The sequence below is a fragment of the Myotis yumanensis genome, unplaced genomic scaffold, assembly GCF_028538775.1.
Source record: "Myotis yumanensis isolate MYYU_CA2020_CCGP unplaced genomic scaffold, mMyoYum1.0.hap1 SCAF_20, whole genome shotgun sequence".
Classification (NCBI taxonomy): Eukaryota; Metazoa; Chordata; class Mammalia; order Chiroptera; family Vespertilionidae; genus Myotis; species Myotis yumanensis.
Window position 1 is genome coordinate 2,081,932 of NW_027223771.1, and position 27,992 is coordinate 2,109,923.

A 27,992-nucleotide genomic window follows, 5' to 3' on the forward strand; every position below is an offset into this window, starting at 1 on the left:
GGGAGAGAGAGAAACATCCATGATGAGAGAGAATCATGGGTCTGCTGCCTCCTGCAAGTCTCTCACCGGGGATTGAGCCCATAAGCCGGGCATGTGCCCTTGACCGGAATCGAACCTGGGACCTTTCAGTTCACAGGCCGATGCTCTGTCCACTGAGCAAAACCGGCTAGGGCTCTATTCTATGTTTTGAAACTTTATTTGCTATTTCTTCATATCACTTCCTATTGCTATTATTTTTTTTAACCATTTGTTAGTGATTTCTTCCTCAGTCCTTTCACTCTCCTTTTGTTCTTTTATTTCTCTCTCTCATGGATGCCATGTTGTTTGGAAGCTTGTTTAGACCAAGTTCATGGCCTTTGAGGCTTCCTCCACGTGAATAGGAGCTCACTTTTTGAATAATAAGAATTCTATGTCCCAGGTTGCGGGCTCCATCCCCAGTGGAGGACTTGCAGGAGGCAGCCGATCCATGATTCTCTCTCATCATGGATGTTTCTATCTCTCCCTCTTCCTTCCTCTCTGAAATCAAGAAAAATATATTAAAAAAAAAAAAAAAGAATTCTATGTCACAGGGTGGGAGGCATCAGGATGTTAGAGATGCTTAGGTGGGGCGTGGCCAGAGAAGGTTGGGGACCACTGAGCTAGGTGGTGGGAAGCTCTCCTGGGCCTCAGCCCCACAAGGCCCAGCTGAGCATGCGGGGTGGGTGGGAGGCAGAGAGGGAGTCACACACAGACTGAAGGCCTGCAGGGCTCCAGCTGCTGGGGCCTGGGAGTCCAGAGGCCTGGTTTCAGATATGTCAGCCCCTGTGTCCTGGACAAGTGACCAAAACCCGGGTCTTTGGTTTCTTCATCTGCGCAAAGGCGAAGACTGACCCTAGGGTCGGTGTGTGGATGGAAGGAGTCTGTGTACTGACCACTGGGCTGACAGGTAAGAGGAAGTGGCTGTTACCATGGTCCTAGACCAGGGGTGGGCAAACTTTGACTCGAGGGCCACAATGGGTTCTTAAACTGGACCGGAGGGCCGGAACAAAAGCATGGATGGAGTGTTTGTGTGAACTAATATAAATTCAAAGTAAACATCATTACATAAAAGGGTACGGTCTTTTTTTTTTTTTAGTTTTATTCATTTCAAACGGGCCGGATCCGGCCTGCGGGCCGTAGTTTGCCCACGGCTGTCCTAGACCTGTCTCTGGGTTCAAGGCCCTCTCCCCTCACAGGCTCCCCTGTGCTCCACTGGTGGCACACATCAAAGGGTGGGGCGGGGCCCGCCGGGGTGGGTTGGGGTCCCTCCACTAACCAGGTCCCCTCTGGGCCAGCCCTTCCTGTCGCCAGCGCCCAGCAGCAGCGGCTGGCACTTGACCTTCAGGGACCAGAGCTCGGGGCCCCTGGGGGGTCCCCATTGGGGGAGGGGTCAGCCCCGCCATCTCGTGTCCCTGGGGGAGAGCTGGCCTCCAGGGAGAAGAGTCGGCAAGGATCCTAGCCTCTGTGCCTGGCACTGGGCTCAGCCCTTATGCGCATTCTCTCATTTCGTTCCCGGCGGTCCCAGGAGGAGATAAGCACAGTGTTTATCTAGGTTTTGCCGATAAGGAAAGAGGCTCTGGGAGGTTAAGTCACAACTCAGTGGAGCTGGAAGGAGGCCCCCTGCTCCTGCGTGAGTGGCGCTGAGGCAGAGTCTATGACAGCCACACCCCACATGCTCGGCCAGGGCCACCTGACAACTCACTTCGCTGGCATTCACATGGCCCTGTGTGGCTGGAGGGAACCAGTTCCCGGGCTGCAGCAAGGACAGAGCGAGACCTGCCTGCAGAACCTCGTTCAAGGTCACACACAGAGCGGGAGCCCACTAGCACCCAGACTGCTCACTCCCTGTCTGTCTAGGGCTCGAGGCCCCGGGGGAAGGCAGGATCTGAGGGTCCGCAGGAAGCAGCCGGGGCACAGTGTCCCCTCCCACCTCCCCACCATCCGGGAGGCATGTCCTTCTCTACGCTGTGGGGTCACTGAAAGGCCTAGACGAGGCACTCAGCCAATGCCCAGCCGCACAGAGGCTGACTGGGATCCCCAGGAAGGTGCGGGTAGACCACCCCAGGCTGGGCACTGGCCTCGGCACCTCCTCCCCTGCCCTCACTTAGCAGAGGTGCAGCCGAGAGCAGCAGGCCTGGGATGGAGCCACCGACCGGACAGATGGGGCCAGGGGCTGCTATTCCCAAGAGCTTCCCCCCAGAGGGTGAGGACAGGGGTGGGATTAGCCCCATCCCCCTGGGCCCTGCTCCCCGACTCCAGCAGCATCTAGTCCAGTGATGGCGAACCTTTTGAGCTCGGCGTGTCAGCATTTTGAAAAACCCTAACTTAACTCTGGTGCCGTGTCACATATAGAAATTTTTTGATCTTTGCAACCATAGGAAAACAAAGACATATTTTTGATATTTATTTTATATATTTAAATGCCATTTAACAAAGAAAAATCAACCCAAAAAATGCGTTCGCGTGTCACCTCTGACACGCGTGTCATAGGTTCGCCATCACTGATCTAGGATGTCTCTCGGGCAACTCCAGCCGGGGTGGTGGCGGCCTCTTGCCTCTGCCTTGGCACCTCCTAGAGCAGTGGTTCTCAACCTTCTGGCCCTTTAAATACAGTTCCTCATGTTGTGACCCCCCAACCATAACATTATTTTCGTGGCTACTTCATAACTGTAATGTTGCTACTGTTATGAATCGTCATGTAAATATCTGATATGCAGGATGGTCTTAGGCGACCCCTGTGAAAGGGTCATTCGATCGCCAAAGGGGTCGCGACCCACAGGTTGAGAACCGCTGTCCTAGAGGAACACCTCTTGAGGGAGCCTGGGAAAGCAGAGCTGCCAAGTTCTAGAAGACACGCCGCTCTGGCTGCTGCTGCTAAAGGCCAGGACTCTTGGGCTCTATGCCAGCCCTGGCAGGGCTTCAGAGCTGGGGGGAGGGAGGCGTGGCACTGGGCCAGGGATACTTCTCTCTGTCCCTTTAAGGTGAACCCCAGATGGGTGGGAGCCAAAGGAAGGAGACGGGCAGGTGTTCAGTTCTGCCTTCGGAGCAGATGCCCTGAGACTGGAGCCAAGGCCTTGGGTTTTCTTGGGAAGGAGAGAGCACTGGGTGGGGAGTCAGGGCCTTGACATCCACACCCAGCTTGGGGTTCAGAGAGCCCGTAAAGAGGTAATTAAGGTCAGATGCGTGGGCCCTAATCCCCTATGACTGGTGACCTTAGAGGAAGAGATTAAGATAGACACACAGACCAAGGGGTGACCATGTGAGGACACAGTGAGGAAAAGGTGGCCGTCTGCAAGCCAAGGAGGGAGGCCTCAAAGAAACCAAACCTGCTGACACGTTGATCTTGGACTTCTAGCCTCTACAACTGCGGGAGAACAAAGTTTGGTTGTTTAGCTACGCAATCTGTGGTATTCTGTCAGGGCAACCTGAGCCCACTAACGCACTAGCCGCGTCCCTGGGGGCCACTCACAGGCATCCTTTGAAAACAATTTCATATAATTGTCAGCAGGAATGTCCCCCAGGAAAATGGAAAGGGGCATCGGGCTGATGCAAGTGAACAGGTCTACGAGGCAACCCGCTCTGCCACCTTGCACAGCAGGCCAGGGAGAGACCTTGCACAATAAGCATGGTCAGATCGGCAAGATTGGATGATCGGCAAACATGATGAGGGCCCACATCAGCATTGGTCGGGCATGACTTGTTCCCCACAGGATGGGAACATTTCCCCTTTCCCAGAGGCCATAAAAAGTCAAGTCGATAAACAGAACAAAGCAACTTTTAAAAAAATTTATTTACAGTTTAATCCTCACCTGAGGATATTTTTTCCATTGACTTTTTTTTTAGAGAGAAATGTTGATGTGAGAGAAAGATATAGATTGGTTGCCTCCTGGAAGCGCACGGACCAGGGCCAGAGAGGAGCCTGAAACCGAGATATGTGCCCTTGACTGGAATCGAACCCGGGACCCTTTGGCCCATAGGCTGACGCTCAATGCACTGAGCCAAACCAGCTAGCGCTGTGTTGTGTTTCTTCAAACACAAAGTATATAGGGGTCTGCCCCCAGCCCACCCCACTCCCCCAATCCATCCCCCCGTCAGTCCCAGCCCTGCCAACTTGGTGGTCAAGCAGCCCCCGTGGGCGGGGGGGTAGGGTGGGGTGGGCTGCGAGGGGCCGTGGGTGCCCGGCCCAACCCCAGCCCTGGGGTGTTTCTGCAGCTCGGGCTGTGCTCTTCAGGGCACTGGTCATTTTGGGGGGTGCCTAGGAGCAGAGGGCACTGCCCCAGCCCCCACGCCAGCCAGGGAGGCCACCAAACACTGCTTCCACGAAAGGCATCACTTGGAAAAGGGATCCTGGGCTAAAGGAAAAGTCTGAAAACCACTGACCTCGCAAATGAGGGCGCCCACACTACAGACCTGATTCCTAGCTGAAAAGGGGACAGGCAGGGCCATTAGTAGAAGATGCTCAGGTGGCCCCCCTCCAAGTCTTCTTGCCAAAGTTCAGGGCAGCCACTGAGCTGCAGGCCTGAGCTCTGGAGAGGAGTTTCCTCACTGAAATGGAAGGTGGGGCCTGGTCCCTGGTGCTCGGAGCTGGGGAGCACCTCTGTACTGTGGCTCCAGTATCCCCATTGGGTCTGAGGCTGCAGTCTCTGGCATGCTGGGCCGGGCAGGAGGGGTGGGGTTTCTGGCAGCAGATAGGACTCCGGAGACACACAGATACCCTGCAAGAGAGACAAGAGCAGCTGGTTAGTGGGCTACTGCCTGATGCCCTGAGATCTCGAACCTGGATGCTCCTCAGAGTGCGGCAGGCAGCTCCCGAACAGCCCTGGCATCCTGGATGCAGTGAAGCAAAGTGGTTAAGAGTGTCCGCTCTGCAGGTACACTGCCAGGGTTCGAATCCCAGCTCTGCTATTCACCAGATAACAAAGATAACCTCTTCTAGTCTCAGTTTTCCCCTCTGTAAATTGGGATGATGACGACACCTACTTCATAGGGCTGATGCAGGGCAGAACGAGTCAATGAATGCACAGTAAGACATTTTGGTTACTAATATGCTATTTTATGGACCATGATTCATGGGCCTCATGAATGAATGAAGCTGGAAGGAAACGTAAAGGTCACCATTGATCAGGAAGCCCCTAATCCTGGAGCTGCCGGGGCTTCCCTCCGTACTCCCAGCCCTGAATGGAGCACTTTGGTACATGGCCCCTGGTACCTCCAGAGGCCGGGGTGGAAGGAGCAAGTCTGAGTGAGGACTTGTAGGTGTTGGTGGCCTTAACTGCGAGGGCCCCACCTCTTTCCCCAAGGGGTCAGCGCCCTCTCCATCTCCCCTTCAGCTTCTCTCCACCCCTAACCTGGGTGGGATTGGATAATCGGGATCTTAAAAGTATAGAATCTACTGCAGACGAGAGCCTACCCACCCCATCCATTTCCAACTGCAGCCTGGGCACGGTACCTGGTACGCTGCAGCGGGCTCCGGGGCGGCGGGGGCCGGCGCCCAGGGCGTGGCCGGGGTCTCGGGCACTCCGGGTGTCTGCGTTCCGGAACCGGCTTCGGGCGGCGTCCAAAGGGCCGCATCGGGGGCCCTACGTGGGGGCACTTGCGGAAGCGACTGCGTCCCGGAACAGTAAGGGGGTGAGACCCAAGGACCCACGTCGGGGACCCTGCTTCCCAAGCATTCGGGCGCTGCTGGGACTCCTAGACAGGCAGGCGGGGACCCCCAAGACCCCGCCACGGGGGCGGCCGAGCCCAGGATCTGGCCGCGCGCCTGCGTCGGCGCCTGCGCCTGCGCGGGGCCGCCGTCGGGGCAGAGCGGGCAGCCCCGAGGGGGCGTCTCCTCGCAGCGTCGCGGGCGCCGGCGCCGCAGGCCGTCCTCGCTGAGGCCCAGCACGGCCGACAGGTGGCCGATGTAGCGGATGGCCAGGCGCAGCGTCTCGATCTTGGTGAGGCTCTGGCCGGCGGGCGCCACGGACGGCGGCAGGAAGCGGCGCAGCTCGTGCAGCGCGCGGGCGAGCGTGCGCATGCGCAGCTTCTCGCGCTCGCTGGCGCTCTGCCGCTGCCCGCCGGCCGGGGCGGGGCGCGCTCGTCCGGGCGCCGTCGGGGCGGCTGGTGCGGTCTGGGCGCCGCGGGCGGGGGGCGTGGGCTGCGAGGGGCCGCGGACGCCGTCACAGGGGCACGAGCCCGACGAGTCCGAGGAGGAGGAGGCCGGGGACGTGGAGTCCGGGTGCCCGGCCCAACCCCAGCCCTGGGGTAAGATCCAGGGGTCGAGGGTCTGCAGAGGCGGGGACTGGGCCATGGCCGGGCCGCGGGCTCCGCGAGGCTGGGCCGGCCACCTCCGGGCCCCGAGCTTTTTATCCGGACCAGAGGTGCGAGGTGGCCTCCCGCCAGGTTGCAGAGAGGTGTCAAAACCCACAGAGCCCGGGGAAGGTCTGGGCAGGGGGGCCCTGAGAAAGCGGACCCATTTGCGGAGGTGTGGATTCTGACTCCTCGGGGGGGCTCTAATGGAGGGCCCTGCAGCCCGGGAAGTGTGGGAGGGACAATTCGCATCTGGATGGAGCTGCTAAGCTTCTCGCCAGGCTCCCACCCGCCCCGCCCCGTCCCGTCCCGTCCCGTCCACTGCGCTGCGCAGGCTGAGTGCCCAGGAGCCCGGCAGCGGTGGGCAGTGCCATCGCCTCTGTCTTCCCGCGCCCAAGCTGCCTCTCCAGGGACCCAGGGACCCCTGCGCCTCTCTCCCCACCAGCCCCGGGGTGGAGTGGGGAGCGCGCTGTGCCCAGGAACTTACACCCGGTGCCTGCAAGGGTGCCCAGGACCAGCCCCGAGGGACCTGCCAGCAGCGATGGGGCGCGGGACATGCAGGGGGACCCCTTCCCGGGTTCTCTGGAACCTGCACTTGCCGATTTGCTGAGCGACACCGAGAAAGGCCTCTCGCTGCCCACAGCTCGTTACTGTTCCAGAAAAACCACAGAGGAGCCCTAGCCAGTTTGGCTCAGTGGATAGAGCATCGGCCTGGGGACTGAAGGGTCCCGGGTTCGATTCCTGGTCAAGGGCACATGCCCGGGTTGTGGGCTCAGTCCCTGGTGGGGAGCGTGCAGGAGTCAGCCGATCCATGATTCTCTCTCATCATTGATGTTTCTATCTCTCTCTCCTTCTCCCTACCTCTTTGAAATCGATTTTTAAAAAAGAAAAGAAAAACAACAGGAGCCTGGAGAAAGAGAATGAATGGGCTGCCCAGTCAGACGCTCTTTATTTTATTTTATTTTTTTTAAATATACTGATTTTTTACAGAGAGGAAGGGAGAGGGATAGAGAGTTAGAAACATCGATGAGAGGGAAACATAGATCAGCTGCCTCCTGCACACCCCCTACTGGGGATGTGCCAGCAACCAAGGTACATGCCCTTGACCGGAATCGAACCTGGGACCCTTCAGTCCAGGGTTAGGGCCAGTCAGACCCTCTCTATTTGCTGTGTGACTTTGGGCAAATGACTTCACTCCCCTGAGGCTCAAGTTTCCTCATTCTCAGCAATAACACATCCCAGCCCGGATGGTTTCCTGGACAAAGTGGAACCATCCACAGAACCACTCAGCGTGCACTTGGCACTGGGGCTAAGTGTTTGGTGCTATCGTTTTATAAAGAAGGTGCTTACATTTCAAAACGCTCCTGGGCATTATTCACTTAATTCCTATTTATTTAGCAACTGGTAAAGGTCAGGCACGCCAGGGTGAACGAGCTGGGAGTATTCTCTGCCCACATGAGAGTTTATTAATTTATTAATTTATTTATTATTTTTTAAAAAATATATATTTTATTGATTTTTTACAGAGAGGAAGGGAGAGATAGAGCGTTAGAAACATCGATGAGAGAGAAACATCGATCAGCTGCCTCCTGCACGCCTCCTACTGGGGATGTGCCCGCAACCCAGGTACATGCCCTTGACCGGAATCGAACCTGGGACCTTTCAGTCCGCAGGCCGACGCTCTATCCACTGAGCCAAACCGGTTTCGGTGAGAGTTTATTTTTTAAAATATATTTTTATTGATTTCAGAGAGGGAGAGAGAGATAGAAACATCAATGATGAGGGAATCATTGATCAGCTGCCTCCTGCACGCCCCCCATTGGGGATCGAGCCTGTAACCCTGGCATGTGCCCTTGACCAGAATTGAACCCGCAGGCTGATGCTCTACCCACTGAGCCATACTAGCTAAGGCCCCTCATGAGATTTTAGTTTTGTGGGAGAGGCTATTATATAATTAGTAGGCCCACCACTAATTAGCTGTGTGCCCTTGGGCAAAGCCCTTAACATGTCTGAGCCTTCTACTCTATAAAACAGGAATAATAATTATCTATCTACTCACAGGATTGTTACAGTCTCATAATATAAACTGGAACACAATAAAATTTATAAAGGAAAACCTCTTGCTCCTCAGCAATAATTACAGTTTAAAGGAGGTGTCAATGTCCTTTGTGATTTTTTTTAACAAAGAATATCTTTTAAAAATATATATATTTTATTGTTTTTTACAGAGAGGAAGGGAGAGGGATAGAGAGTTAGAAACATCCATGGGAGAGAAACATCCATCAGCTGCCTCCTGCGCGCCCCCTACTGGGGATGTGCCCGCAACCAAGGTACATGCCCTTGACCGGAATCGAACCTGGGACTCTTCAGTCCACAGGCCGACGCTCTAGCCACTGAGCCAAACTGGTCAGGGCTCCTTTGTGATTTTTAAAAAATATCTACTTTGATTGATTTTAGAGAGGAAGTGAAAGAGAGAGATAGAAACATCAATGATGAGGGAGAGTCATTGATCATCTGCCTCTTGCACGCCCCACACTGGGGATGGAGACCGCAACCCAGGCAGGTGCCCTGACCTAGAATCGAACCGTGACCTCCTGGTTCATAGGTTGATGTTCAACCACTGAGCCACACCGGCTTGGCGTCCTTTGTGATCTTTTTGAAAAAGGGCTGACTTGGAGGCTAAGGGCCTCCTGAGAGCCAGAGACTAGCACTCTGATCACAGAGGTGGAGAGGTCACAGCTGGGCCTTGAACCATGCCTGGTTACTAGGGTAGGGAGAGAGGCAGACAGGGCATTGTGGATGTGGGAACAGCATGAGCACAGGCCCGGCAGTGGGACTTCCTAGGTGCTCCCTGGGAGTCAGGAGTAGATTAACCCGTAGCAGCCTGAAGAAGTAAATGGCTTACACTAGCCAGTTTGGCTCAGTGGATAGAGCGTCGGCCTATGGACTGAAGGGTCCCGGGTTCATTTCCGGTCAAGGGCACACGCCCGGGTTGTGGGCTCAATCCCCAGTAGGGGACGTGCAGGAGGCAGCTGATCATTGATTCTTTCTCATCATTGATGTTTCTGTCTTCTCTGAAATCAATAAAAACATATTTTAAAAGAAAAAAAGTAAATGGCTTTCTAGTATTTTGTGGCTGCTTTTAAAAAATTAACTTTTAGTTACACAAATTACATACAAAATACATTCTCTTTGTAAGAAATGGAAACGAGAGCTAGAGCTGGAGCCTCTGTAACCCCCTCTTCCCCCGAATGGGAACAGCTATTGGTAAAGGGTCGTCAGGTGTCCTTCCAGACCTGGTCCATACATTCACATCAGTCAACATATGTCCTTAGAAGTCACACATAGTATGAAGTCAGTAACATGGCCCGTTGCACATCCCAGCCTATAACTTGTTCTTTCTTCATCCGGCAGCGTATATTAGAATCATTCCATGTGAGGACATATGGAGCTCACTCACAGTTGGTCATAGTTGATTTCAGTGTTCATCCATTTCCATCATAGAAGATAATTTTTTAAAAAATATATTTTTTTTTATTGATTTCAGAGAGGAAGGGAGAGGGAAAGAGAGATAGAAACATCAATGATAGCCCTGGCCGGTTTGGCTCAGTGGATAGAGCGTCAGCCTGCGGACTGACGGGTCCCAGGTTCGATTCCAGTCAAGGGCACATGCCTGGGTTGTGGGCTCGATCCCCAATGTGGGGCCTGCAGGAGGCAGCCAGTCCATGATTCTCTCTCATCATTGATGTTTCTCTCTCTCTCTCCCTCTCCCTTCCTCTCTGAAATCAATAAAAATATATTTTTTTTAAAAAGAAACATCAATGATAAAAGAGAAATGGGGGGGATGAGGGCACATTTGTAATACCTTAACTAATAAAGAATTTAAAAAAATGTTAAAAGAGAATCATGGATCGGCTGCCTCCTGCACACCCCCACACTGGGGATGGAGCCCACAACCGGGGCATGTGCCCTAACCAGAATGGAACCATGACCTCCTGGTTCATAGGTCAACCCTCAACCACTGAGCCACCCCGGTTGGGCCTCCTCAGAACTTATTTTAAAATATGTTGGAGAAAAGATGCTCATGTTACCACTGTAACATGATGAAGTAATAACTGGCCTGGAGTAACAGGTCAGGGCAGCTGTTGTGTGGTTTATTGTAGCTGCTATGAATGAGGAGAGGAAACTTTATCCATAACACAAAAAGAAGATGGAATCCGTTACCCATGCCTGATTTTAAACAGGCTTTCTTTGGAAAGAAGCAGTTAGTTATGCAACATTTCATGACATAAAAGGGTTTAAGCCCAGGTTAAAAAAATACCAAAGTACTTTTTCCTGAGGGCAGAGTGGACTTAGAAAACATTCAGTCCTGCACTTCTGTTTTGTTTTGTTTTTTTTAATCTTCACCCGAGGATATGTTTTTATTGATTTTTACAGAGAGAAGAAGGGAGAGAGATTGAAAGAGAAATATCGATCAGTTCCCTCCCACATCCACGACTGCGAATCGAACCCAAAACCCGGGTATGTGTCCTGACCGGGAATTGAACCCGAAACCTTTTGGTGTACAGGACGATGCTCCAACCAACTGAGCCACCCGGCCAGGGCGTCCTATACTTTCGAGGTTGAAATAATGGCAAATGCAAGTAAATAATCATTCATTCATCCAAAGCTACACAGTACTGTAAAGCTTGGACAGATTGTACTAGCAAGGAATTTATATGCATGAAATTGACAGTTGTAAACAAAATTCATCAGGTTTCATGTATGTATTTCTGGATCTGGATTCTGAAGTTTCAGACTCATGTGCTGTTGATCTTGAGCTTTCCAACTCACCCTTTTTAACTGCTGTATAATATTCCACAGCCTGCTCACACCATAGTCCGTTTCTTTTTAAAAATTTTTTTTTTTATTTCAGAGAGGAAGGGAGAGAGAGATAGAAATATCAATGATGAGAGAGAATCATGGATCGGCTGCCTCCTGCACACCCCACATTGGGGATCGAGCCCACAACCCGAGCATGTGCCCTTGACTGGGAACAAGTGACCTTGTTCTTAGGTCGATGCTCATTCACTGAGCCAAGCCAGCCAGGCTAGTCGGTTTTTTATTGATACAACTTTGGAATGTTTTCAGTTTGGGCCCAACAGCACTGCCATGTGCACAGTTGGCTAGATTTGGAGTGGTAAACTACCCTTGTGACCTCCAGGAAGGTTCTAAACACCCAGTATTGCCCAGCCAGCGTGGCTCAGTGGTTGAGCATCGACCTATGAACCAGGAGGTCACAGTTCGATTCCCAGTCAGGGTACATGCCCGGGTTGCGGGCTTGATCGCCAATGTGGGGCGTGCAGGAGGCAGCCGCTCAATGATCCTCTCATCATTGATGTTTCTGTCTCTCTGTCCTGCTCCCTTCCTCTCTGAAATCAATAAAAATATATTTAAAAAATAAACATCCAGAATTATTCCTTCCCTCTCCCATCCCACCCTCACCTCACCCATTGGCGCCAATCCAGAGGGATATCCTGGGAAAGGATTTGTTGCATGATGGGAGTCCACCCAGCACCGAGTCCCGCGTGCTTTTTGCTCTTGGTCTGGGCTCGCCGCAGAGCCTGGGCCTTAGACTGACTGTGGGACGTCAGGGCACAAATTCTGGAAAGTGGGGCCTTGGACCTGGTTTGCTCTGGCCTGTGGCTCTTCAGGAGACCTGGGATCCAGGCTCTGCGGCCCAGGGGCACTGTCTGCCAGCCGCACTCACCACGGGGAGACCAACTGCACCCTCCCACTGGGCCTCCATTTTGCACAGGGAGGGAGTGTAGCCTAATGGTTAGGGGTGGGGCTGAGGAATCAGACAGACCTGGGTTTTGGAGTCTCAGCTGCACCCTTAACCAGCTGAAGAGATAGCTGGTGCTTAGATCTACGAAACGGCCAGTGGAATGTTGACAAGTGTGGCAGGGACTTGTACTTGTCCATACAGCATGTGGTACAGCCTCTATTCTCTCTTCCTTAATAACAGGAGTCTGTATTGTGGATGGTTACATGCCCAGCTAAAAGCCTACAGTACCCCCCCGGCCACAGTGGCTCAGTGGTTGAGCGTCGACCTATGAACCAGGAGGTTGAGATTTAATTCCCAGTCAGGGCACAGGCCCAGGTTGCAGGCTCAATCCCCACTGTGGGGCGTGCAGGAGGCAGCCGATTGATGATTCTCCTCATCATTGATGTTTCTGTCTCTCCCCTCTCCCATTCTCTCTGAAATCAATAGAAATAAATTTTTTTTTAAAAAAGCCCCTACAGTTCCCAGCCTCCCTTGCAGATGGAATGGCCAATGAAATCTTGGTGGAAGTATTGAATGGGGCTTCTTGGAAAGCGCTTTAAAATATATATTTTTTTTTTATTGATTTTTTACAGAGAGGAAGGGAGAGGGATAGAGAGTTAGAAACATCGATGAGAGAGAGACATCATCGACCAGCTGCCTCCTGCACATCTCCTACTGGGGGATGTGCCCGCAACCAATGTAGATGCCCTTGACCGGAATCAAACCCAGGACCTTTCAGTCCGCAGGCCGACGCTCTATCCACTGAGCCAAACCGGTTTCGGCGGAAAGCGCTTTAAAGCAGGGAGGTATCCTCCTGTGGCTCTAACCACTTGCACTTTCTGGAAAATAGGTGTGATGGCTGGAGCTCCAGCAACCATGTTGCGACCCGGAGGCAACCTCAAGAACGGAAGTCACGCACTAAGGATGGTGGAGCAGAAAGAAGCCCGAGGCATCAGTGACGACAGGAAAGTGCCACACTAGCCCCGGACTGTCTGCCCGTGAGTTTCTTCAATGTGCGAGAAAATGAATCACCATCTTGTTTTTCGTTGTTGTTTTTTTTAATTGATTTCAGAGAGGAAGGGAGAGAGCAATAGAAACATCAATGATGAGAGAGAATCATGGATCGGCTGCCTCCTGCACGCCCCGCACTGGGGATTGACCCCGCAACCCGGGCACGTGCCCTGACCGGTAATCGAACCGTGACCTCCTGGTTCATAGGTCGACGCTCAACCACTGAGCCACGCTGGCCGGGCCCCACCATCTTGTTCAAGTCGTCATTTTGGGTGCGTGCAATGAGCAGTCAGACACCATTCCTGTCCGTGTGATGAAGACGCTCCTAGGGTACCCTCGTGAACACGGGGGCCATGTGAGCTGGATGACAGTTTCGTGGATTCATCGCAGTTTTGTTGTCCCCACAGATGAATGGGCGGATGTTTCCCGGGAGGAAGGCCTCTCGTGATGTGCCACCAGCTCTGTTCCCAGTCTGGTCCGGGGCAGCCTATGATCTTGAATGAAGATATGAACGCACCTCATGTAGGGTAAGAGCCAAACCCGAGGCGTGAACTGGGTAACAGCCAGGATCTAAGCGATCCTGACAGGCTGGAAGCAGCCTCAGATCTAACACGGTGGCATCAACGGAGCCCTGTGTGCCCCCCTCTGAGTCCGGGGTCAGGGGGCACCGTGTCACCAGCTGCACGTTTGGAAAGGGCAGGGCAGTCATTGCCTTCCAGGCTTCGAGGGCACGAGAAGCAGATGTGATCCCCTTCCCGTTCAGGACCAGCAAGGTCTTCTATCACGGAGGCCGGTCTCAACCTGGGGGCCACAGCTCATGAGGGACGGGGACAAACGCAGGGGAGGGCGGCTGGCGAGGGGGCTTGGAGCCAGGTCACTAGAGAAATAGCTAAAGGCCTCGGGGTGCTTTGTCCAAAAAGGAAAAAAGTAGGTGATGTAATGTCTCCAGGCGGCGGAGGGGAATACTCCCAGGACAGTGAAGAACTCTCTAAGGTCAGAGGGACTGTCTGGGAGTGAGTGGCCCATCCCTGGAGGTGACCAAGGAGAGGCCAGAAGCCTGCTCAGTGGGCCCAGTGCAGTGGGAGGCTGGTCCTGCCTCTGCCCACCTGACAGGCTCCACCAGCAGGGAGTTGGACCTGACAACCCTGAGATCCTTTTTATTTTTTTATATATTTTTATTGCTTTCAGAGAGGAAGAGAGAGAGAGAGAGAGAAACATCCATGATGAAGGAGAATCATGGATGGGCTGCCTCCAGCACACCTTACACTGGGGATTGAGCCCGCAACCCGGGCACGTGCCCTGACCAGGAATCGAACCGTGACCTCCTGGTTCATACGTCGACGCTCAACCACTGAGCCACACCGTCAGGCCTGAGGTCCTTTTAGAGCTGAAGCCCAGAATCGGGAGAGGATGGGGGGTGCTGCCTTGGGCTCTGGGCAGTCTCGGTGAGGGAGCCACAGGGCGCTTCAGGGGCCTCACAGGTGCCCTGGCTCTGGGAACACCCCCAGGCCTGCTCTCCTCGGAGCCCGAAGCTCTGGCTCAGCCGGGCCTGCTCTGGGGCTGGAACCACAGCCACCTCCACCTTTGGCTGAGCTTGTCTGCGTGGCTGCAGTCGGCTGGGCGCCGTGAGGCCGGCGGTGCCCACGTCAATACACCTATTATGTAGGTGAGGACCCTGACGCCTCGGTCCCATCATCCCCTGTGGACTCCCCAGGACTTTGCCCCCGACCCGCAGTCAGATGAGAAGGGCTGTTGGGGGTGTGAGGGGGGCGCTGCACCAGGCCTGCTCCCGGTGGCTCAGCACAGGCCTCCCCGTTTGTTCTGCACCTGCTCTTTCTCCCGGGCGGGCATACAGGGCCCCCGGGAGCAGGTCCAAGGCTGGGGGCAGGTTACGGCCTGGCCCCTGCCCCGTAGATGCCTTTCCCTTCAGGCCCTCGGGGTGGACCGGCTGTGGGAACAGGGGAGGGAAGGCGGGAGGCCGGAGTGTGGGGCTGCGGGGGCCATGTGGTATTCTCATTACCAGCCAGCAGTGCGGGCCAGCCCAGCCGCCCCCTTGGCCACTGTGGCTGCCTTCACACCTCCGCTCTGCCTGTTGACACAAGGCTGCCTCCCTCAGGGCACGAGGTGTCACCTTGGGAACGAGGGTGTGCAGGGGCCTCCAAAACAGCCGGCAGCAGGCCCCCTCGGAATCCCTGGAGCGCCCTTCTGGGGTGTGGGGGGGAGCTGCAGGTCCCCGCTCTGGGGGGCCCCGGGGAAAGGCAGATTCTATGTCCCCAGATGGCGAGGGAGGACACCCTGAGTCCGCCTGCCCAGATACTGTTTCTCCCCAGCCCAGGTGCTGTGTGAGGCTCTGGGCACAGCCAGGGAAGCACCGTCAGTGTCACCAGGAGGCCCAGAGACTGACAGCCACCAGGACGAGGTCACAGCAGCTGCTGGAGCTGGAGCTCCCTGCCCCGGTCTTCCCAGGCCTTCTGTAACGTCAGTGCCCAGCGCTGCCTGCATAGCCATTCAGGGCGCAAACCCAGGACTTCGGCCCGCTGTTCTCCCCTTGCTCAGCTGGGAAACCAGGCCCAGAGAGGACTATCCTCTGCCTAAGGTCCCAGAGCCAGGATTTGACCCCACAAGGGCCGTGCACCACACCCCGGGAAATCCCCCAGCCCGGGGCCCAGGCTCCAGGGGGACCTGCCGCTGCCCGCTGGGAGTTCGAGCCGGAGGAGAAAGAGAAGCCAGTGGGCTGGGGTCTGCGGTGGCCTGGTGTGCTGGGAGCCCGTGGGCGACCGACCTGCTCCCTGGCTAGTCGGCGGGGCGGGTTGCAGAAGGAAAGGAGGGGCCTGAAATTGTGGGGTTTCCTCCAAGCGGAGGTGGGACATTCCAGTGGGGAAAGGTGGGAGCCCAAGTCTGGGAGTGGAAGGCCCAGGGCAACGCCAAGCGGGCTGGGACCCCAGGACGGGGATGGGATGGGGACGGGTGGAGAGGGTGTGGATGAGCAGACGGGAGCTGGAATTCCTGTTGGGTGAGGAGTTTGGAATCAGGGAGGCAATGCGTACACAGAAATTCTGAGGAAGGAGGGATGGATGTGGCCACTGTTGGCTGGAGAAGCACAGGGATGGGGAGCTGGCTGGGGGCCACAGGTACCCAGCAGGCAGGGCATGGAGGGAAACCCCCTGCTCTCCCTCCAACAAGAAAGCTGAGCTAAGAAGGCTGGTGTGCCAGGGCCCGGTAGCGGCAGCTTAAGCCTAGAGCCAGCCTGCCTGGGCTCAATCCCCTTGAGCTTCAGTCTTATCATCTGTGAAATGGGTTTCTTTGCTGAGATGATGAGGGCTGGCACCATGTCTTCAGCACGTGGCACTCCACAAATCCTGCCTGCCGCCCTGCTGGCGAGGAGTGACCGTCCGAAGTCCTGCAGCTCATGGGAGGGACGAAGGGGAGAATGAGTGGTGCCCACTCTTGCTGGAATGCAAACAAGCGTGGGGGGTGGTTCAGCAGTCTCCCTCCGCCCTCCTTTTCCTCCTTCCCCTTTTCTTTCCTTTACCAAAGCAAGGAATGCTGTTATAGAAAATCGAGATGAGCTCTAGCTGGTTTGGCTCAGTGGATAGAGCGTCAACCTGTGGACTGAAGGGTCCCAGGTTCGATTCCAGTCAAGGGCACGTGCCTGGGTTGCGGGCTCGATCCCCAGTGTGGGGCAAGCAGGAGGCAGCCAGTCAATGATTCTCTCTCATGATTGGTGTTTCTATCTTTCTATCCCTCTCCCTTCCTCTCTGAAATCCATAAAAATATATTTTAAAAAAGAAAATGGAGACGATACCCTGTATAGACAATCAAAAAGAAGGGAATCTTAAACGCCCCCAGTTTCATCCAGAGAGAACCACCATGGTATGTGGGTCCATCTCTCTGCATCCCAACCTTTTCTAGGCATCCCCACAAATACACGAGCACTTACATGGAGGCATGGGGAGAGAGCGTTTCGGGCTTTTTATGTGTTTTGGGTGTTCTTCTGTATATATACCCTGGTATTTTATTTTTATAAATAACTTTTTATATCAGAAAAAAAGGTGTTGGGCACACAGTGTAATATACAGATCCTGTAACATAGAAATCCACACCTGATACCTATATGATAACCAATGTCCCCCCGATAGGTTTAATTTAAAAAAAGAACTTAATGGAGATACAATTCACATACAATACATTCACCTGTTTATTTTTTTAAAATATATTTTCATTGATTTCAAAGAGGAAGGAAGAGGGAGAGAGAGAGAGAAAGATCAATGATGAGAGACTCATTGATTGGCTGCCTCCTGCACACCCCCCTACTGGGGATGGAGCCCACAACCCAGGCATGTGCTCTTGACTGGAATTGAACCCTTCAGTCCACAGGCCAACACTCTATCTACTGAGCCAAACCAGCTAGGGCACATTTATAAATTTTTAAATTGTGGCTATATGTGTGTGTGTGTGTGTGTGTGTGTGTGTGTATGTATGTAAACATATACATATATGCATATATATGTAAACATTAAAATTTGCCATCTTAATCGTTTTAAGTGTGCAATTCAGTGGCATTAATTACACTCACAATGTGTGCAACCATCACCACTTCTATTTCAAAAAAATTTTTTTTAAATATATTTTATTGATTTTTTACAGAGAGGAAGGGAGAGGGATAGAGAGTTAGAAACATTGATGAGAGAGAAACATCGATCAGCTGCCTCCCGCACACCCCCTACTGGGGATGGCCTGCAACCAAGGTACATGCCCTTGACCGGAATTGAGCCTGGGACCCTTGAGTCCGAAGGCCGACGCTCTATCCACTGAGCCAAACCAGTCAGGCTCAAAATTTTTTTTATCACCTCAAGTAGGAACTCTGTACTCCATTAAACAACAACTCTCCCTTACCCACCTCCCCCCAGCCTCTGGTAACCTCTAACGGGCTTCTTCTGTTATGAATTTGACTATTGTAGGTGTTTCCTATAAGTGGAATCATACAGTATTTGTGTTTTGGTGTCTGGCTTACTTCATTTAGCATAATGTATTCAAGGTCATCCATGGTGTAGCATGTGTCCAAACTTCATTCCTTTTCATGGCTGAATACTATTCCATTGTAGGGATCTACCACATTGGTTTACCCATTCATCAGTCAATGGACACTGGTTATTGCTGATAACCAGTGACTAATGCTGATATGAATGTTTGCCTTACAATTCTAGACCCTTTGGGTATTTAAAGAGCACATTGTTTTGTGACCGGTTTTTCTCACTGATGTATTAAGATCATTTTCTGTATCCGTACATTCTTTCTTTTTTTTTTTTAATCCTCACCCGAGGATATTTTTTCATTGATTTTCAGAGAGAGTGGAGGAGAGAGGGAAAGACAGAGAGAAACATCGATTGTTTGCCTCCTGCACGCGCCCTGACCATGGCCCAGGCCGGGGAAGAGCCTGCAACCGAGGTACGTGCCCTTGATCGGAATCGAACCCGTGACCCTTTGGTCCACAGGCCGACGCTCTATCCACTGAGCCAAACTGGCTAGGTCAGTACCTGTATTTCTAAACCAAGATTTTGGAGGCCTGCCATGTACTCCATGGTGTGGTGGTAACAGGTTAGTTCAGGGGTGGGCAAACTTTTTGACCCGAGGGCCACAATGGGTTCTTAAACTGGACCGGAGGGCCGGAACAAAAGCACGGATGGAGTGTTTGTGTGAACTAATATAAATTCAAAGTAAACATCATTACATAAAAGGGTACGGTCTTTTTTTTTTTAGTTTTATTCATTTCAGACGGGCCGGATCCGGCCCTCGGGCCGTAGTTTGCCCACGGCTTGTTAGTAACAAGTTCTCTGGTATACACTGAGATGCCTTACAGTTTTCCATGGAGGAATATCCTTATACTTACACTTTTACAAATAGTTTAAAATTGTACATTAACATGCAGTTTTAAACTATATAATCTCCTTGTCAAAAATGTAAACATTACAGGTGAAGAGTAAAGTCTTCCTTGACTCTCTCCCCCGCCCCTAACCCAGACCTCCCCTCCCACCAAATAAGACTGGGTCTGTTATGGATTTGGTGAGAACTGGGGCCTTAGTCGGTGCTTTTACACAGTAGATTTTTACAAAATGCAGGGTGTCATTCGATGACTTTCTATGTAGGGATTTTTTAGATTCTTGTTTTTGCTTATATCAGTGGTGCTTCACGGAATGTTTTCTTTTTCTTTTTTTTTTTTTTTGCAGCTTGGTTCTGTCACTCAGCAGTATGCCTTCACTTGTGCCTTTAATCTTTTTTAATCAGGATGAATTCCCATCAGGGGAACCGCTGTGCAAGGGCACGCTGAGGCTGTCCTGAAGCCAGGCCCCAGGGGGTCCCCAGAGGTGGGGACCTGGTTATGGGTGGCCAGCAGCTCGGGCCGGAACACCTGTGTGACCGCCTGTGCCAGACGCTGACCGCGCACGCCCGGGCCTGGGCTGGGGCATGACCTCCAAGGGGGAAGAAGACTTCCTCGGCTCAGGCCCAGGGCTGAATCCGGGATTTCTCCTGGTGGGGGACCCTCCAGAGCCGAGGACGGAGTTCGTTCTATCCTCAGTTTGGGGCCCATAACCAAATCTGATCACGTGAGACCCTTCTGCTCAATTCATTATCTGGTCCATTTAAGCTCTTGCACTTCCTCTAGTGCAGTTGTTCTCAACCTTCCTAATGCCGCGACCCTTTCATACAGTTCCTCATGTTGTGGTGACCCCCAACCATAAAATTATTTTCGTTGCTACTTCATAACTGTCATGTTGCTACTGTGATGAATCGTCATGTAAATATCTGATATACAGGATGTATTTTCATTGTTACAAATTGAACATAATGAAAGCATAGTGATGAATCACAAAAACAATATGTAATTATATATGTGTTTTCCGATGGTCTTAGGCGACCCCTGTGAAAGGGTCATTAGACCCCCAAAGGGGTCGCGACCCACAGGTTGAGAACCGCTGCTCTAGAGGTTCCCCACTCGATCCAGGGACATCCCTCTGGCAAAGGAGGCCGCACAGACTCTGCACACACACACACACACACACACACCCAGGCCCTGCCCAGGCATTCCAGCTCAGTCTGCCAGCCCCCACTCTGCTTTTTGTTGGGTCTAAAGTCAGGTACCTTTGGGGAGGTGGGGAGGTGGGATGGGGTGGCCTCCTCCCCCTGCTCTTGGGAAGGACCTGGAGCTGGCTGAAGGCCCCAGCCACCCAGCGACTTGGTGTGGGAGCCCAGGTGGGGGTTTCTAGCCCTGCAGACTGGCCTGGCCCGGAGAACATGCCTCCCCTTCCTGCCAGGACTGGGCGCTGTGCTGGCACCTCACAGGGCAGCCCGAAACCTGTACACCCTGCCTGGAGAGAGCTGCATCCTGTGCTTTCGGGGGGGCTGGGGCTGGATGTGCCCCACGTTGGCAGCTGAGCTGGGCCTGCAGATCCTCTCCAGGGATCTGGCAAGGGCTCAGAGCCCAAGGTGTCCCGCCGGGAGTTTCGGTCGGCTTGTGGTTGGCCTTCGTTCCAGGGCTGCGTGTGGGGAAGCAGGAAGGGACCTGAGCCCTGCTTGTCCCCAGCCCTCCTGAGCCGGTCCCCTTCCCCGCTTCCCCTCTAGGCTCCATCGTGCTCTGCCTCTCTGCGCGCCGATGGACGGATGAGTAACCGGGTCCAGAAAAGACCAGCGGCCTGTTGGGGTCACAGAGACCATCACGCCGGCGCTGAGCCAGCTTCACCCCTTTGTCGGCCAGCCCGGCTCCTCTGGCACATCGCTTAGCTCCCGGTGCCCACCACTCCCACCCTGCGCTGGCCCTGGCTCCAGGAGAAAGGCCTCTGACTGGTCAGAGGTAGGTCTGCCGTGTATGGATCCTAAGGTCCCAGGCGGCGGGGCAGCGCCCTCTGCTGCCTGTGGCTGGAAATGCAAGGACGCTGTACCCTGTGCACCTATCCATACTGTGTGCTGTGTGCATGACTCCGGGTCAGCACTGTGGCCTGAGGCGGGCTTTCTCACCAAACGTGCAGGACATCTGGGCAGGCAATCGGGAGTCCCTGCTGCATTTTACAGTCGGAGAAACAGGCCACTTAATGCCTCAGTTTCCCCACCTTTCACTGTAAAGCTCAGAACCCCCTTCCCCCCCTCCCCCGCCCCCGCCATGTACCCAGATGAAGCAAAGGAGAGCGTGTGACCCCCCTAAGGGCAGAGGCAGGGTCTGCTTGCCCTGCTCTCAGCCTGGCTCCCAGGGCTTCTCTTGATCCTTCCCCGGAATCCGCCAAATCTCTCCCCTTTCTTCCCACCCCCTCCCTCCTCATCACCCCTCTGCCTCCTGTGACTTCCACTGGCTGCATATCCAGCTGATCCATGGCCAGGATAATCAGATTATCGTGGTTCCAGAATAATCTGTTCCATATGGCTTGCCAACTCAGTGGCTCCGGGAGCCAGAGGTGTGAGGAGAGGGGGTGATCCCAGTGGGAAGGGGCTCCCTGGGAGCCTCGGGCTGGAGCTGGGCGGCTGCTGGGGAAGGAGGGAGGGAGGAGGAGGAGTTGAGAGCCTCGTGCTGAACCCTCTGACTGCTCTGGGCTCCAGGCGGCCTCAGCCCGCCTCCAGCCCAAGCACATCCTCATGCATCTGCTTCGGACCCATGGGTGGGGGTGGGGAGACAGGCGCCCCGGGCCTCGTCCACACTCTACACTGGGAGGCGGCTCACTAGAGTCTGAGAGGTGTTACTTTTCAGATCCGCATTCTCTGGCTCCATCCTCAGGGACTCTGGTGCTGGATGCCTTTCTCTTTTTCATGTCCACAGGTCCCTTTGACATGGAGCAGGGTTCCGGGGGGCTTGAGGGCATCACCCCCGCCTGGCACCCTCACGCTCAGGGCAGCCCTCCTGGAGGAAAGGAGCCATCGAGACCCCCAGACTCAGAGGTGGCAGGGGCAACACCAGCCGTGGCCCCAGACAGAGCCAGACGGACCCCAGCTCTGCCCCTTGCAGCCATGTGACAGGGGACACCCTCTCGCCACTCCGTTGCCTCATCAACCAAGCGAGTCCGTACCACCTGCGTTGCAGCATGGCTGTGAGCTGTGACCCAGCTGGGCCCCAGCACAGAGCCAGGCCCCAGGGGGCAGGCTTAGCGTGCACGTGGGTGCTGCACGAAGCACGTCTGGGGTGTGATTTGCTCCTCGCCACGTCTTCACAGTCGGTGCCATTCCCCCCACCCCCCGCCCCCGAGGCACAGAAGCAGGAGCTGGGGCTCAGAGACGGACAGTGAGTGACACAGGTAGGACATGGGACATGGCAGGACAGGGATCCCAGCCCACACTCCAGAGGGGTGTCCTAGGCTGTCTGAAGGTGGGGGCTTTATAAACGACAAGGCTGGAGGACCCCTCGCAGGAGGGCACCCCCAAATTAGGAGGTTCCCAGGGGATGCGCCTGGCTGCTTCCTTCCCCTGGGGCTGCGGCTCCAGCCGGACAGGAATGAAGGGCTGCCAGGGGCATATTGACATAACACCTTCGATTAGCACCCGTATGTAGGGGGCTGCCGGGAAATGCGGGCACTGGGGCTGGGAGATGGGAGAGGGGGGCAGCGCCCCAAGACCCCGGCTTGGCTCGGCCTGAGGAGACCGGCTGGTTCCTAGCAGGAAGGCAGAGGCCTACGGCGGTGCTGTCCTGCCTGCCCCCCACCCCCTGAACTCTCACCTCCGCTCAGCGGGGCGGCGCCCAGGCCTCATTTCCCAGCCTTACACTTTGGCGAGCGGAGCGAAGGCTGGGGCAGGGAAGCAGGAGCCACTGGCCCAGGCACTTGTCAAAACACAGGGCCCCGAGGTGTGAAGTCCTCACCCCAGCGGGAGGGCGCGCGGCCCTGCCGCCCGGAGAACTCATTAACTCGGGCAGCTCCCAAATGAACCCACCGGAGAGGCTGGTGATAAGGAGATCAAAGGTGACAGGCATGGGGAAGGGAAGAGGGAGGCTGGCAGGCAGGAGGTGGCAGGGCCCGGCTGCAGATCGGGGGTCCTCCCTCTGGCCCCACTGGGCTCCATCAGGCCGACGGACCACAGCCTTTGCACAGCCTGGGCCCAGAGACCCCAGGAGAGGGGGGGACTCCCACGTGGCATCTCCAGTTTGTTAGCATTTAGGGCTGAAGACCCTGCCTCTTTCATGCCATTTTTGTGGGCTCTTCGTCTCCGCACTCACCCCTGGGTCTTTTTATTACAGTGGGGCCTTGACTTACGAGTGTCCCGACTAATGAGTTTTTCCAGATACCAGCCGTCTCTCGGCCGGTTTTTTTGCTTTGAGTTGCGAGCTAAAATTCGGGTTACGAGCCAGCTTCAGATACCCCACCGCTAGTTGGCGCAGCGAATGTCACAGTGAACGCCACAACATCAGCCCAGCATCACGTGTCTCACTTGTTCACTTTTTGATTTGACATACGAGTAATCTGAGTTAGGAGCTCCATCATTGAACGAATTAAACTCGTAAGTCAAGGCCCCACTGTATTATTATTATTCTTATTCTATATTTATAATTTACTAACAGAATAAGACTTCCACAAGTTGCCATGTGTGAGTTTTCTGTGAATATATATTTCTGTGTGCATAGATTAATGAAGAACGGTTTGGAAAGTAGGACCAGGCATCACAACCATTTTAGAGAGTGAGAAATTTAAACTTTTAAAAATATTTTTTTACTGATTTTAGAGAGGAAGGGAGAGGGAGAGAGACCTAGAAACATCAATGTGAGAGAATCATGGATCGGCCGCAACCTGGGCATGTGCCCTTGACTAGAATCGAACCAGGGACCCTTCAGGCCACAGGCTGACGACGCTCTATCCACTGGGCCACACCGGCTAGGGCTCCCCTGAGTCTTTTTAACCCTCCCCAGCCCTGCAACAGAGACCCGCTTGTCACCAGCACTATGGTGCCCTCTCCTGCTCCGATCTCTCGGTGGTTCCTGTGTAAGCGCTCAGTGAATGTTAGGTATTAGGTCCCAGGTCTGAGATTCCTCAGGAGCCGGACCTGTGTTTTCAGGACAGTCTTGTCCAAGTACATACACTTGATTTTGTCCTTAATGAAATACAAATTCACTTCGGAGCATCGTTGCCAACAAACCAGTGGAGATCACAACCATGTGGGGATTGGAGGGATTTTTTGATATTCAGGAGGCTGGCCACAGGCGCCCAGGCCCTCTGAGACCCACCACCCTCCTGCCTGCTCAGCCTTTGCCCCGCACCCCTCCCGTGCTGTGCACAGCACACTCTGCCAAGGCCCAACCACATGTTCCCTCCCGTCCAGCGGGATCAAAGGGGGGCCCAGTCACTGGGCTCCAATACCAGGTTCTTGGCTTGAATCCAGAGGCCCAAGAAGGCATCCATCAGCCCAGGTCCAGGGAGGGCAGACCCTGCTGGCGGCTGCAGGCTGAGGGGGCCAGGCTCTCGAGAGTACAGTGGGGCCTTGACTTACGAGTGTCCCGACTAACGAGTTTTTCGAGATACGAGCCGTCTCTCGGCCGATTTTTTGCTTTGAGTTGCGAGCTAAAATTCGGGTTACGAGCCAGCTTCAGATACCCCACCGCTAGTTGGCGCAGCGAACGTCACAGTGAACGCCACAACATCAGCCCAGCATCACGTGTCTCACTTGTTCACTTTTTGATTTGACATACGAGTAATCTGAGTTACGAGCTCCGTCACAGAACGAATTCAACTCGTTAGTCAAGGCCCCACTGTATATGTATGGGCCCTGTGCTGTGCACCCAGGCAGGTTGGCACTGCCTCTCCTGGCTGTGACTGGGCATAAGCATCCTGAGACAGACTGCCAAGGAGGGTTACAGAAGGTATTAGAGGAGGTCACTGCCTAGAAGATAAAGAGACAAGGGGAGCCCTCGCTGGTTTGGCTCAGTGGATAGAGCGTCGGCCTGCGGACTGAAAGGTCCCAGGTTCGATTTCCGGTCAAGGGCACATGCCTGGGTTGCGGGGTTGATCCCCAATGTGGGGCGTGCAGGAGGCAGCCAGTCAATGATCCTCTCTCATCATTGATGTTTCTCCCTCTCCCTTCCTCTTTGAAATAAATAAAAATATATTTTAAAAGAGAGAGAGAAGGGGAGGGCAGTGGTGGGCTGAGATGCCAGGGGAGAAGGAACCAAGCTGCTTTCCTTTCTTTCCTACCAGCTCACCCACCGGTCCCCTGAGGCTGGAAGCCGTGGAGGATGCGAAACAGTAGATCCTGGCACTTCTCCCAAACACATGAAGCCAGACACCGGGTACCGCCCAGCCCAGCTGGAGGGCTTCGGGCATGAAGTAGCTGTTGGGACAGGGTGCTGACGCCAACCCGAGCGGCCAGGTAGGCAATATAAATAAATCCTCTGAGAGATTCCCTATGTGACAGCCATGTTGTCTGTAAATAGAGACCATCTGTGTGCCTTTCGTTTTTTCTTACTGCACAAGCTAGACCCTCCGGGAAGATGCCGAATAGGCGTGGGGAGGAGCAGACATCCTCGCCCTCTTCTCACTAATAGGGAAAAAGCTTCCAGTCTTTCACTATTTAATGTGATGTCAACTGTATGTTCTCTGTAGATGCCTTTTGTTTTTTTTAGATATGTTTGTATTGATTTCAGAGAGGGAGAGATTGAAATATCCATGGTGAGAGAGAATCATTGATCGGCTGCCTCCTGCACGCCCCCCACTGGGGATCGAGCCCGCAACCCAGGCATGTGCCCTTGACCCGAATCGAACCCGGGATGCTTCAGTCCCCAGGCCGACGCTCTATCCACCGAGCCAACCCAGCTAGGGCTGTAGATGCCTTTTAGACGGTTGAGAAAGTTCCCGTCTATGCCTAGTTTGCTGAGATTTTTTATCGTGAAGGAGTGTTGAGTTTTGTCAAATGTCTTTTCTGTGTCATTTCCATGGCAAAGGTTGTTACACCTGCCCCAGAGTGACAACACCAGCCAGAGGCCGGGGTGGCAACAGGCCAACCCCCGAGGCTGCCAGGCCGCAGGCTCACCCCTCCCTCAGCCCAAATGGTCCAGCAACCTGACCAGATGCAGCCTGGGATAGCTTCCTCATGGTGGCTCCCCCAACTCACCACCTAGGGCTGGGGGGTGGGGGTGCATCCAGGACGGCCTGCCTCCAGGAGGAATGGATTGCTGATCCCCTCACCTCCAGCGGGAATGGGGCCTCACTCCCGGCCCTCGCTGATGCAGACCTGGATGCAGCAGGCCCCTAGGATCCCATTAGACAAATTGGAACAAGGGTGTAAGAACATTCATTTATTTGCATAAGGTCCCCAGCAGGTGAGGACAGCCCGAGACCCAGGTACTGGACTTCAAGGTCTGTGATCCTGCTTCCTTTTCCCTGCTGAGCTGGCCCAACACCCGGGGCTGGGCGTCGGCAGGAGGCCGGAGTGGCAGGGAATGGTGCCCTGCGATGGCTCAGGTGGGGCCAGCCTGGTGCAGCCAAGCGGCCGGCACCTTCGCCCCCACCGTTCGGTTCAAAGGTTCGGGCCCCGCCCCCCAGGCCCCGAGCCGCTTTGAAGTGCTGATGGGGCCTGGAAGGGGCCACTTCACACCTCGGGCTCCGGAGAGAGCGGTCGCCTCGGGGATAAAAAGGTCGCTGCCCGCCGTCCCGAGACGCGCCGCTGCTGCCATGGCCCAGCCCCTGTGCCCGCCGCTCTCCCAGCCCTGGATCTTCCCCGCGGGCTGGGGCGCCGCTCCGCCTCCCCCGCTCTCTGACCCGGGCCGCGGCTGCTCCCCCGCCTCGTCCCCAAACTCCTGGGGCAGCGCCCCGGCCGGCAGCCCCGCGCCCAGCCCCCGCCCCGCCCCGCGCGGCCCTCGTGCCGGGAGGCGCGGCGCCCGGAGCGGCCGCCTGGGCCGCGGGCAGCGGCAGAGCGCCAGCGAGCGCGAGAAGCTGCGCATGCGCACGCTCGCCCGCGCGCTGCACGAGCTGCGCCGCTTCCTGCCGCCGTCCGTGGCGCCCGCCGGCCAGAGCCTCACCAAGATCGAGACGCTGCGCCTGGCCATCCGCTACATCGGCCACCTGTCGGCCGTGCTGGGCCTCAGCGAGGACGGCCTGCGGCGCCGGCGCCCGCGACGCTGCGACGAGACGCCCCCTCGGGGCTGCCCGCTCTGCCCCGACGGCGGCCCCGCGCAGGCGCAGACGCAGGCGCACGGCTTGGGCTCCGCCGCGCGGGCGGCGGGGTCTTGGGGGTCCCCGCCCGCCTGTCCTGGCGCCGCAGCGGTGCCCATGCCCGTGCTCTGCGAGGAGGCAGCGCGCCCGCCAGGGCTTGCGATGCAGCCGGGCCCCTCGTCTCCGGTTAGTATCTCCTGCCCCCGCCGTCGTGTGGGCGCCGCTCAGTGTCGGCGTCCGAGACGCGCAGCCCGGCCTCCCGCTGGCTTTGCGGAGCCTCGAAGCTGGGGTGTCCGGGTGCCCACGCGGTGAGGGCAGGGAGGGGACGCGCGAGGGGCAGGGTCCCCCGGGAGCGGAGCCCAGGAGCGCCGAGGGTCACGCTGTTCCCTCTCCCCCCGCAGCCCTTCCCCGGCCACGTGCTGCCCCAGCTGGAGACCTGGATGCCCCTCTCGCCCCTGGAGTGGCCGCCCGGCCCGAGTAGTTGAAGGGACGGCGGACGGCTGGCGGCCTGTGCGCGCGCTGCGGCCTCCTCGGCCTCGGCACCTCCCGGGGTCCCTGTCCGGACTTCCTGCCCGCGGGGGGCAGCGGCCAGGCTGGCCAGGGCGAAGGGCGCGCCTGCGGGTGAGAGCCGGTCCCACTTGGACGACCTTCCCCGGCCCCTGCCGCGATGGGACCCGCAGGCGGGACGCTTTGAAGCTGAGCTTAGTGTGTATTTATTTATTTGTGAATAAACTGCGCTGGTGTCAATTGGCAGTTTC

The 27,992-nt window shown here is 55.3% G+C and overlaps 2 protein-coding genes across 2 annotated transcripts; one reads left to right on the forward strand and one right to left on the reverse strand.

The window, feature by feature from the left end:
- Positions 1–3,790: 3,790 nt before the first annotated feature.
- Positions 3,791–6,344, reverse strand: MESP2 (mesoderm posterior bHLH transcription factor 2). Its single transcript, XM_070400570.1, has 2 exons — positions 5,468–6,344; positions 3,791–4,733 (listed from the first exon to the last, which is right to left on the reverse strand). Exons 1-2 carry the CDS (start codon positions 6,305–6,307, stop codon positions 4,464–4,466), a joined length of 1,110 nt encoding a protein of 369 aa, XP_070256671.1. The 5' UTR covers positions 6,308–6,344; the 3' UTR covers positions 3,791–4,463.
- Positions 6,178–27,981, forward strand: MESP1 (mesoderm posterior bHLH transcription factor 1). The gene is made up of 8 exons (XM_070400571.1): positions 6,178–6,261; positions 12,963–13,110; positions 13,531–13,650; positions 20,744–20,972; positions 21,927–22,398; positions 25,282–25,453; positions 26,392–27,420; positions 27,636–27,981. Exons 7-8 carry the CDS (start codon positions 26,536–26,538, stop codon positions 27,717–27,719), a joined length of 969 nt encoding a protein of 322 aa, XP_070256672.1. The 5' UTR covers positions 6,178–6,261; positions 12,963–13,110; positions 13,531–13,650; positions 20,744–20,972; positions 21,927–22,398; positions 25,282–25,453; positions 26,392–26,535; the 3' UTR covers positions 27,720–27,981.
- The last annotated feature ends 11 nt before the right edge of the window (positions 27,982–27,992 follow it).